Source organism: Triticum aestivum, chromosome 7A (assembly GCF_018294505.1).
Source record: "Triticum aestivum cultivar Chinese Spring chromosome 7A, IWGSC CS RefSeq v2.1, whole genome shotgun sequence".
Classification (NCBI taxonomy): Eukaryota; Viridiplantae; Streptophyta; class Magnoliopsida; order Poales; family Poaceae; genus Triticum; species Triticum aestivum.
This window is the reverse complement of record NC_057812.1, coordinates 3,271,204-3,283,476: the sequence shown is the minus strand read 5'-3', so window position 1 is coordinate 3,283,476 and position 12,273 is coordinate 3,271,204. Positions and strand designations below refer to the sequence as shown.

The 12,273-nt window shown below is 43.3% G+C and overlaps 1 protein-coding gene across 1 annotated transcript; it reads left to right on the top strand.

Moving 5' to 3' along the window:
* The first annotated feature begins 660 nt into the window (after positions 1-660).
* LOC123153609 (disease resistance protein RGA5) lies at positions 661-5,082 on the top strand. The gene is made up of 4 exons (XM_044572648.1): positions 661-1,831; positions 2,445-4,358; positions 4,451-4,520; positions 4,753-5,082. Exons 1-3 carry the CDS (start codon positions 1,017-1,019, stop codon positions 4,461-4,463), a joined length of 2,742 nt encoding a protein of 913 aa, XP_044428583.1. The 5' UTR covers positions 661-1,016; the 3' UTR covers positions 4,464-4,520; positions 4,753-5,082.
* The last annotated feature ends 7,191 nt before the right edge of the window (positions 5,083-12,273 follow it).

Sequence of the window (12,273 nt, the reverse complement as noted above, 5' to 3'; positions counted from 1 at the left end):
CAATAAAACATCACCCTCTTAACATCCCATATTTTTTTCAGATTTTTCCGAAACTTTAAAATATGGTTTTCACGAAGTTTTCATGGAATATTTGTTTCCGTATAATATTCTCCCCCAAGAGGTAAACTGTATAGCAGCCGTCAGTGCCTGACTGCCTGTTAATGGAAGCGCATTGGTGTTCTCCTCCATTGCTTTTGGGCCACGATTATTCCATCGCTCTGCTTTCACCGTGTACCCGCAGAAACCTTGTCTTGAGCACCATCACTAGGATTGCCCGCGTCCCTCCAGATGAACGGCGCAGTCCATTGAAGATTGATAGATTGAGCTGCCTATCGACAAAGCTATGGAGACATTGCTAGATTGGGCCTGGTGATCTGTCATAGCTCTTCCATGTCCAGATGCATGCGAGATCCTCAAAAGCTGTTGCGATAGTCTGCTGGAGGCCTTTAAAAAAATTCTGCTTTTTTTCTTCAACCGGACCATCCGTGCAAGTCTCCAAACAACCTTATTACAACCAAAATGAGGCTACGGCCACAGCAACAAGGAGACCAGAAAGGGGAAGAAGCCAGTCGGGACGAAAAAAGTCTGCTGGAGCATAGAAAAGACCAAAGTAGAAAATGTTAATGGTTTGTAAGCAGAGCAGAGTTGTATAATTATTAAAGAGTACAAGGTTCTCTGATGGAGATTGCTCCTGAAAGATTTGCGTTATATGTTCTGCAGGCTGATAAAATCTGCAAATCGGATTCATTCCTATAGCGGAATAGCTGACAACAGCGGCTGCTGACTTGATAGGTCGTATGGTAGTGATTTAGATGTTCAATGGTTACATCGCAGGATAAATGCAGGCAATTTTTCAAAAGAGGCCCTTGAATAGCGTGCACACAAATTCCGGCAACTAGCATGAACCTTCCAGTGTCCACACAAATTCGAGTAGCTGGCTTATCTATCCGTAGCCTGTACTATCCTATCTATAAACACTCTATCTAGCCACTCGTTCCAGCTGCTGAGAGCAAGCAATGGACCATGCAACAGGTGCCATGGGCATCCTGCTCCCCAAGCTCGGCGAACTCCTCAAGGAGGAGTACAAACTGCAGAGAAGCGTCAAGGATGATATCAAACATCGAGAGAGAGAGCTGGAGAGCATGCATGCTGCCCTCAGCAAGGTCGGGGACGTGCCACGGGACCAGCTCGACGAACAAGTCAAGCTCTGGGCCAACGAGGTAAGAGACCTTTCATTCATAATAGAGGATATCATCGACAAGTTCCTGGTGCATGTCGAGGGCCCTGAGCCTGAAAACAAGCCGCACATGCTCAAACAACTGATGAAGAAGATGGGCGGCTTGTTCACCAAGTTCATGAAACGCCATGCCATCGGCAACGAGATCAAAAGTATCAAGGTCAGTGTTCAGGAGGCGGCTGACCGGCGTGACCGGTACAGGGTCCACGAGGTGGTTGCTCATCCAGATGTTGCAACCACGGCCGACCCTCGCCTGTTGGCTCTGTACAAGGACCAAAAAGAGCTCGTTGGCATTGATGATTCATTGAATGAGCTAACCAATATGCTGAGTGACGGGGATGGTGATGTGTCCAAGCAACTAAAGAGACTCTCTATTTTTGGATTCGGAGGCCTTGGCAAGACAACTCTTGCCAAAGCAGTATATGATAAGCTCAAAACACAGTTCGATTGCAGTGCTTTTGTTCCGGTAGGACGCAGCCCTAGCGTGAAGAAACTTCTCAATGACATTCTCTATGGAATTGGCAAGAAAATGTACCCTGGTTTGGATGAAAGGCAGCTGATTGATGAAATCCGAGTATTACTTGAGAAAAAGAGGTAAACACCCTATTATTTAATTTCGTATAGTTCAAGTAGTAAATGGGGAGTTGAATGAAAGGCAGCTGATTGATGAACTATGCGATAAAGAGGTATGCATCTACTATGTAGTATCAAGTAGTAAATGGGGCAAAGATAGCGTCACACATGCGAAGAAATGAGTGATAAATTATGTTTGAGACATCTCGTATAGAAGAGTTCGGATGGACCATGGTCATTCTTGTATATTTTCAAAAACTGTATTTTTTGTATAATATCAAGTTTTCCTACCTTCTTTGCTATATTTTCAAAAACTGTTGACTGTTCGCCCACGATTCATATGTTTATGAACTTCTTATGATAGATGTCAATTAAAAAATATATCTAATAGATGAAAGTATCTGGATTGCGAAATTTTGTTAACCAGAAATAGAGTTCTCGTAGATGGTGCATGCATGTCTCTCTCTTGTACCCCTCCATTTATTTATTCTATAATGCCAACTTTAGATTCCTTAACGAGGTGGTGGCTGACATTCATGCATCCTCTTTTTAAAGGTATTTTACATACTTAGATGTCATCTAAAATAGTTTCCCTAATTTATGATATCTCTTGTGTTATGGATGGTGATGACAGGTACTTAATCGTCATTGACGACATATGGGATAAAAAAACTTGGGAACTAGTCAAGAGCGCTTTGGTGTGCAATAATTGTGGAAGCAGAATCATCACAACTACTCGTATACTCGAAGTTGCCACAAGAACTGGTAAAGTATACAGGCTACAACCACTTTCTCGTGATTTATCGGAGGATTTATTTCATAGAAGATTATTTGGGGGTAAAATAAATCATCCTAATCATCTACCGTCAGAGATATACAATAAAATTTTACATAAATGTGGTGGTGTACCATTGGCTATAATCACAATAGCTAGTTTGCTTGTCAGTAAACCGGTGGAGCTTTGGTCTAAGGTATACACATCAATGGGTTTTGGGCATGAAGAGAATGAAGACGTGGAGAACACAAGAAAAATACTTTTATTTAGCTATTATGATCTCCCTTGTCACCTAAAGACTTGCTTATTGTATCTGAGCATATATCCTGAAGATCATCTGATTGGGAAAGATAGTTTGATATGGAAATGGGTCGCCGAAGGTTTTATCCACGAGGAACCAGGGTTAAGACTATTTGAGATTGGTGAAAGGTACTTCAAGGAGTTGGTGAACAAAAGCATGATAATGCCGGTAGAAACACCTTATCATGGAATCATAACTGGTTGTCGTGTCCATGACATAATGCTTGATATGATATGCTTATTGTCAAAGGAAGAAAACTTTGTTACTGTATTCGATAGTGACAAGCAATGTACAACTTCACATTGCAACTCTCGTAGGCTAGTTGTTCATCGTAGGGTCAGACCTCTGGCTAGCACATCTACATTACAAGCAAGGTCACTTAATGCAATGTGCAGATATGAGATGTTGCCATCACTTTCATGCTTTGAAGTTTTGCGTGTCCTAGCTTTGGATGGCCCCACTGATTCACACAATCCTAATTATCTTGAGCATGTTGGGAAGTTAGTTCACTTGAGGTACCTCAAATTAGCGAGCATGGGTATGCATGAGCTCCCAAAGGAAATAGGATATCTAAAGTTCTTGATAGTATTGGACTTGGCTGGGAAAAGTAGAAGTAAACTTCCAGAGAGTATTCATCTACTAAGTCAACTCAAGTGCTTGAACATCAGCGAAACAAAGATTGAAGTGCTGTATTGGATCGGAGATTTGACATGTCTAGAAGAGCTATGCCTAGGAGCAGTTGGTATTCACTCAAACTTTATGACAGAATTGGGTAAGCTGACAGAGTTGAGGAAGCTCCGCATTTCTAAAAGTGTGACTATAGGTGGTAATATTGCAATGAATAGTTGGGCGGAGTCTATAGCCAAACTGATCAAGATCCAAGTCATAGACATTGATTTTATTCTCGTGTACAGATTCTCCGGTCATGTCGACAACCCCTGGGAACGAAACATCCTCCCTCCACAACTCCGTGTGCTGCGCATGGCCTATCAAGAACCCGGGCTGGTGGCAACGATTAATCCCTCGCTTCTTCCCAACCTCTCCCATTTACAACTAAATGTATACAGTCCAGATCTGGAGGTCTTTGGAAGTTTCCGAGAGCTTGTTTCCCTTGAGTTGGTCACATGGTCAGCTCTCCACCATGACACCATCGGCGGTGTAGGTGCATTCCCCAAGCTGAGGGTCTTCAAGACACAATCAACGACTTGCTCGTTTCAAGAGGGAGATATGCCGGTCCTTAAATCTCTTGAGTTCCAAGTCGTAGCACATGCCAATGATGATGACATTAGCTTTGAATTTGACTTTGGTAGCCTAGGGAACCTCCCTTTCCTTCAGGAAGTCAGAGTCTATTTATGGGCTCCACTTGCGGATTACAAGAATGCTAAGGAAATAGCGAAGCGTGCAATTGATGTGCTTCCCAACTGCCTTAGGCATGATATCACACAACAGGATATGAGGGATTGGAGTCGGAGGTAACTAAGTGCATATTTATTTATTCATTAGCGCTGATCTCCATGGACAATTAGCTGTGTAACTCACAATCTCCTTTTCCCCCATTTTCCAGATTCCCAAACTGATGTGTTTCCCAATCACATTTTCCAGCTAGCCGTATATCTCCACCTACCGGAATCAAGGTACGTACACTCCCTATCTGAGTACTCAACTCTGTCAGCTTACCTAGTTCTCTCCTTTATTGGCACCTTGTCTTTCCTTTCTCTCTAGAGTAAATCACAGCAATTGTCAATCAACAGAAAAAGAAGCCATTACCAATCTGCATTCGCGCTAGATATATCTTTCTCATCATTTCAAATAATAACCATGCATACTCCACTTATATCTTTTCTGAGAGTTACTTCATATATGTAGGTTGGAAGCATTACCAAATCAGCGACGGAGAAAGAAAAGATAGCTAATATCTTTGCATAGCCGGTCCCAAGCCCGGAAGAAGGAGGAGGGGCCAAGCATAAACTTGTGAAATGTCAAACCATTAATGCTCTTAGAGTTTACTGTCTTATTTATTTGTAGGTCTTGCCTTTTGTTTTTCTTCATTTTCTTGTTCAAGTATATACCATCGTGGTTGGCCATATATAGCTTCCGCCATTTTCTTGTTCATGTATGTAACTTTATACTTCAAAATATGGTGGTTCAAGTTTGGCTAAGTTGGAACTCGGGAAGCTAATAAAGCTGAAGACGCCATGGGACCACTATGAAGAGTGATATCTTTGGAAGGTTTCCGGCACCACCATGATGTGATGGGAGCTGAAGGTGTATTTCCTAAGTCAAACCTTTACAAGAGTACAACGCCTGACCAATTTATGGAGGTAGAGGAAGAGCTTAATATGCCGAGCCTTGAATCTCTGGAAAAACGAATGCTTGTATCATCGTCTGGAAAAATTAACTTCACGATCTTTTCTCAATCTGACCACAAAAGGCTTTTTATGAGGGTTTTTGCAAGCTACATATTTGCTCTGGTAATTGCTTCCTTTCTTCTCGGAAGACCAAAGCATGCAGCGGGTTTTTGGATAGGACACTACTTCTCTGGAAGTGGAGTGGATTATATATACAGTGCTTCCTTCTCCAGCCCACTGGTTGCCTCTTCCTCTCCGAGTATCATTTCCATTTAATCGTATATTTTCTGAGGTTGGGCTTCTAAGTTCCTGGTAATAATTTCCTCGTAAATAACAGCCTGTCCACAAAGCTATATGGAGACACTGTTGCGCTGCTGGGCTAGCTCTTCCATGCCCAGACGCATATGAAATTCTCAAAAGCTAGCCATTGGGAGTGTGGAACAGAGGTCTGGCCAAGGCAGAAAATGTTGATGGACTCTAAGCATAGATAGCCTTCAGCAGAGTTGGAGTAAGACAGTGTGCGAAAAGTCGACTAAAACTGTCCTATTTTTTATAACATTAAAAGCAGATGGATCTACAATGATGCACATTGTTGTATAACTTACCATGAGATCACAGAGCGGGTAACACCACCATGATGCAGAAACTCAAGTGCGATGTGAAGGAGAGTTAAGACTGAGTATCCTCACACTTGCCTGCAGAGCGGTTGTAGTTACTACTTACCGTTACTGTACTTACCAAGAGGTTAGGGATAGAATCGTAAGACTTGGTGCTTACCTTCCCTGGTGCATACAGCATATACACAAACAAAAGACAATATTCTAATGCTGCAATCCAGTGCCATTCTCTGCAATGAATCTTCACGGGTTAACAAAACTAGTTCATCCCTTCCCAATCAACACATTTGCAACAGAGAAAGAAATTTGCTCTCAGTTTTACTGAAAAAGGAACATTAATTTATACGAAAGTAATGCAGACGTGAAAGGTAATTACCTAACAAAATTCGCCTAGTAACCACACAGAAGAGCCTACACACTGAAGAATATATACTTGTACTGAGAAGAGATTCACCTGAAGTGGATTCACATTCTGAACCGCAGTTCAAGAGCATTGGACTTGCATCACGTTGCGAGGATTTAGTGGCTGGGTGGACAGAACTGTAACGGCTTCAGCCCCATGGCCGATGCGCGCGGCACCTCCACATCCCTCCGCTCCGGCCGCGGCCGAGCCGCCGGTGCTCCTCTCCCCTCCCCTGCCCTGCTCACGGGGAGAGGAACCGCGGTCGCTGAAGCCCCCAGCGCGAGAAAAGGAATGGAGAAGAGCGGGGAGGCGCGAAGGGAGAAGAATAGATAGAGCGGCGGCTGAGGTTCGTCGCCGGCATTGGTCTTTTCCCCTTGCTTTCTTCAGGAGAGGGAGAAAGAAGCCGAGCGAGAGCGTAGCTGCGCTCAGGTGGGCCGACGGCCCATCCTGCCCGCTAAACCATTTTTCTCCACGGCTTCTTCCCGCGTTCTGGGGCCCATTTCGATTGTGCACGTTTTCTTCCGCTGACATGTGTACGTGTATGTGTGTAATAAGCTATAAAAGTCATCACTGTGCCTTAGTTCTTTGGGTACACCTCCTCGATTGCTTTTGGATCACGTCTCAACACAATATTGAAACCATCAGTGCCTCTCTGTATGACTCGCATATAGATACCTGTACTGAATGTTGTCTGTACTGAAAGTTGAACAATGACATTGAATTCTTGGCATGCCTTTGTTGTCGGTGCTGAATGTTGGATGTTACATGTATGCAAGTGTTAGAGTGAATCTCACGCAAAAATTTAGAGCCTGTTGAATTACACAATGTCCCTGATGAATGCGTGATGTGCATTAGCTCAAGGATTCAGAACCTTTGTGCAGGGTATAACCGGTGCCATCAAAACCGTGCCTTGCAATCCTCCCTTCCCAGTCACCATATCTGGGATTGGAGAAACAAAAAAAGATTTCACTTTTTGCTGAAAACAAGGACCGTGTATACGAAATTGATGCATATGCCAGGGAAATTACCCGATGATGGAAGTCTGATGTGGCAAGTTTCAGTTTCTCACAACTCAACAGCCTGTACACTGACTAAAGAGTACGTACTTAAAAAATAATATAATTCCATTGAAGAGATTCTGATTCACATTGGAAGGCCACACCACATCATTCAAAGATTTTATGCCTGGGTGGAAAGAACTGTGACAGCTTATCGCTGACTTTGGCCGCCACCGGCTCTCCTCTCCTCTCCCCTCCCCTGCTTACAGCGGAAAAAAAATCACGGTTGCTGAAGCCTGTAAGTGCATCTAGTGCCCCTTAGTGATTTTGGTGTATTGAAGATTTATAGGTTAAGGATCTAATGTGTTTATGAGTGTACACAGGTCTATAAGTCTATGAGGAGTTTGATATTTACAGAGAAAGTCGACCCCTAAAAATGAAGTTCTTCAACTGAAGACTTTGATATTCTGAAGAATTTCTGAAGACTTTAAAGTGAAGAAATTGGTGTAACCCTGAAGACTTGGTATTCATTCGAGGAACATGAAGCGTGAAGACTTTTGTTTTCGTAGTTTCATTTTCTCTTTCTTGAGTCATAGGAAACACCGTACTGTTAAAGGGGGTCGAGGAAATACTAAGGAGAAAATTTCCATGTGATGCTCAAATCAAATCCTACACCTACCAATCCCTTCGAGTGAAGCCATTGGAAATCTCATACAGTTCAGTCAATTTCTTCAGTGACAGAGACGCAGTTCTTCTGGTCACTGAGGACTTTGTTCTGACTGAGGAGTTAGGAATTCGCCAGTGCGAATTGCCTACACAGTGAGGAACATGATAGCCCTGAGGAATTTGTATATCAAATTTCCGACCGTTGCTGTGCTACGCGCCAGCTGTCCCAAAATATCTTATCCACCTAACAGTCATATCATTGAAGTGCATTTATGTCTTATCATGTCGGGCTGCTCCCCAGGCTATAAATATCCGCCCCCTACAACCACTAGCTGGTTGGCTGCTCCGAGAGAAACAAGGCTGACCGGCGCGGCAGTGCGGCAGCTTTGGCATTGATTCGCCGCGGGAAACAAGGCGATGAGGACGACGAAGGGCCGAGAAGAGAGCCGTGTCGCTGACGCGGCGGGCCCGCGGCTTTTTCGCGCCAAAAAAGTTCATCTGGCGCCCCCGGGCGCCCCCCAGCGCGCCGGGTTCGGCCTGGGTCCGCCGGCGCTGTTTTCGCCCCAGGTTGGCGAAAATCGGGCTCCTGGGGCGCGACTGGGCCGATTTTTCGGCGCCGGCGCAAAAAAAACGCCTGGGGAGGCCTTCCTGGGGGCACGGCTGGAGATGCCCTTAACGAGCCCTCCTTTGAGAGGCTCGCAACGATCTGCGCCACTTGGCGCGCTCTCAGCCATTCGCCACATGTCACGCTCTGGACGCTTCCTTCGGATTTTGTTTTTTAATTTTTTCGCATGCGTTTCGGCTTTTTAAACGGTTTTTTCTGGGTTTTTTTGACGTTTTGGTTTTCCCTCAGTCTTTCTTAGCTTTTCAACCAATTTTTTTTTGAAAACAAAATTATTTTGTGCGAAAAAAACGCGTTTTCTTTTTGTTTCCTTTCGCGAAAGTCACGGTTTTTCTTCCGCGAGAGGCACGGTTGTGCTTTACCGAGAGTCACGGCCGTGCCTTTCGGAAACAAAAAAAACGCATTTTCTGTTTATTTTTCTTTCGCGAGAGTCATGGTTTTGCTTCCGTGAGAGGCACGGTTGTGCTTTCGCGACAGTCACGACCGTGCCTCTCGGAAAGGGAAAAATAAAACGCGTTTTCTGTTTTTTTTTCTTTTGTGAGAGTCATGGTTTTGCTTCCGCGAGAGGCACGGTTGTGCTTTCGCGAGAGTCACGGCCGTGCCTCTCGGAAAGGGAAAAATAAAACGCGTTTTCTATTTTTTTTTCTTTCGTGAGAGTCACGGTTTTGCTTCCGCGAGAGGCACGGTTGTGCTTTCGCGAAAGTCACGGCCGTGCCTCTCGGAAAGGGAAAAAATACACGTTTTCTGTTTTATTTTTCTTTCGCGAGACTCACGGTTTTGCTTTCGTGAGAGGTATGGCTGTGATTTCGCGAGAGGCATGGGCGTGCCTATTTCGGAAAGGGAAAAAAACCGTGCTCCTGGTCTGGTTTTTTCGCTCGGTTTTTTTCGTGCAAAAAAAGTTCGTCAAAACCTATCAACATGGATCTAGTTTTGAAGATCTCGACGCGAGGAATCCAATGGTGAAAATGGTTCGAGATTTGGATGCACGGTTTAAGAGATAAAACGTTTTGAATAAGCGGATCTATGAAAAAAGGGAAAACTCCCAGGTTGCGACAAGTGGCACGCTGCATGTGCACCACTTGTCGCGACCTGGGAAAGTGGAGTGTTCTTTGCAACGAGTACTCCTTAATTAGTGATTTCGCAAATGTTGACAAAATGTACCCCTCACCGCTCTACCTGTTTTGGGCCGGCCCAAGTAGCGTAGATCCCACTTCTGGTTTTGGAAAGGAGACTTTTTCATTTTCTTTTGTTTCCTTTTTTCATGTTCTTTTTTTATTTTCTGTTTTTTCCTTTTTCCTTTTGTGCACATCTTTTTGCAAATCAGGAACATTTTTTCTTCATTTAATTTTAAAACTGCTCATCAAATTTAAAATGTCTTCGTCAAAGTTCAAAAAATATTCATCAGATATAGAATTGATTCATCCAATTAAAAATTTGAAACCTTGAACATTTAAAAAGAAACCACGAGCACTTTTTTGAAGTCATGAGCACTTTTTGTATTCACAGACATTGTTTTTTCAAATTATGTACAAACATTGAAATCATGACCATCTTTTGAATTCGTGAACATTTTAAAAGTCACAAACATCTTTTGAAATTGTGAATATTTTTTCAAAGGCGCGAAGATGTTTTTTAATTCACGAGCATTTTTTGAAACCCATGAAATTTTTATGAATTTGCGAACATTTTTCAAATTCGGAATTTTTTTGAATAACGAACATTTTTAAAAAGGAAAATTTTTTTAGGAATTCACGGAGATTTTTAGAAGTCACGAACATTTTTGGAATTCAATTACACTTTTCAATCTCGCGAACAATTTTTGAACTCTTAAACATTTTCCTAAATTCATGTATATCTTGAAATTAGATTTTGATTTGAAATCTAGAACATTTGTTAAAAAGAACGCAAACAGAAAAGAAGAAGAAAAAAACAGGGGTACCGAGACCCCACATGGGACGGTCCAATGTTGCACCTTCTTATGCAATGTCAGTATTTAAACTCCCTAAAGGAATTTGCAAAACAATCACTGATGAATTAGCTAGTTTTTGGTGGGATGATGGTGAGGAGAAGAAAAAGATGCATTGATCTGCATGGTGGAAATTGTGTGTACCGAAGAAGAAAGGGGGCTTGGGATTTAGAGACCTTCACAGTTTTAACCTTGCTATGTTAGCAAAATAGTGTTGCCAACTAATTCAGAACCCGGACTCTCTATGTGCACGTGTTTTGAGCTCAAAATATTATCCCGACGGAAACATCTTGCAAGCTGGACCAAAGAACGGGTCATCATTTACTTGGCAGACCATAGTTGCAGGTATTCAAACTTTTCAGAGGGGGTGCATTTGGCGTGTAGGTACAGGAGCACAGATTGATATATGGCGGGATTCCTGGATCCCTTCGAGTCCTTCAAGGAAGGTAATCACCCCTAGAGACGCAACGATGCTCAGATTTGTGGAAGAGCTTATTGATCCACACATTGGACGGTGGGACGAAGTGCTAATCAGAGATGTATTCTCTCTTGTTGATGCTCATAGGATCCTTCAAATACCTTTGAATGTGCAGATTATGGAGGATTTTATTGCTTGGAACTAGATGCGATCTGGAACTTTTTCGGTAAGATCGGCATATCACAGGGAGTTCGAGCACCAATATGGGCGGCGTCTTACAAGAACAGATGGACAAGGAAATATACAAATGAATATGATATGAAAGGAAGCATGGAATCTAAAACTCCCAGGAAAAATTAAGCACTTTATTTGGAAGGCGCTGAATGGCTCATTGCCTTGTTTTGGAGTACTGGCTAATAGGCATATTCCAGTAGTGCCCCAATGTCCTTTTTGTTCTATTGGGCTGGAAGACATCCATCATTGTTTGTTTACGCCCAAACGGGCGAAGGAAGTCTGGACTGAATTGGGTTTGCTGGAAATCATCTCGGATGCGGTTGGGCAGGATCGCTCAGGTTTGATTACAGTCGAGGTTCTTAGCCGGATTAAAGCGGTCAGGGAGGATCTATCCACTGCAGAATTTATTATGGTGGCTGCTTGGTACTTGTGATGGCAGCGCCGCCAACACGTGAAGGGCAAGGCGATCCAAACTGCGGACAGAGCTGCTACATCACTCAGAGTTTTAGCTACAAATTTCACTAGAGCATACACGAAAAAGCAGCCGGATAGAATCCATGATCACATGTGGAAGCGTCCGTTCAGCGACGTGACTAAAATCAATGTCGATGCGGCCTTCCAAGCTGAAACTTTGTCAGGAGCAACAGGTGCGATCGCCCGCGACAGTCGAGGGAAGTTTATCGCTGCAGCAACTTGGCACATCCCTCAGGTTAGCACAGTTGACTCGGCAGAGATAACGACAATCCGTAATGGCCTATACTTAGCGGGGAAGATCGGATGCAATAAGATCCTAATTGAATCAACTTTGTGGTTGAATCAGTACAAAATCCGGATGCTCATGCTGGACTTGATGCGGTTATGGTGGCAGAGTGTAAGCAGCTAGCTCTAGATTTTGCTAGTGTTGAATACTCACATTTGCTTCCGCGAGGCGAATGAGGTGGCACACAGATTAGCGCAAAAATCCTTCAGTGATAAATCTTCTATTTTCTGGGAATTGTTTATCCCTGACTTTATTTCTCACTTTATTGTAAATGACTTGGCTATTATTTGAGGAATAAAGTCTTATTTTAAAAAAAGGAGAGGAGGAAGACGGCCGTCCAGTCATCGCCGACCTT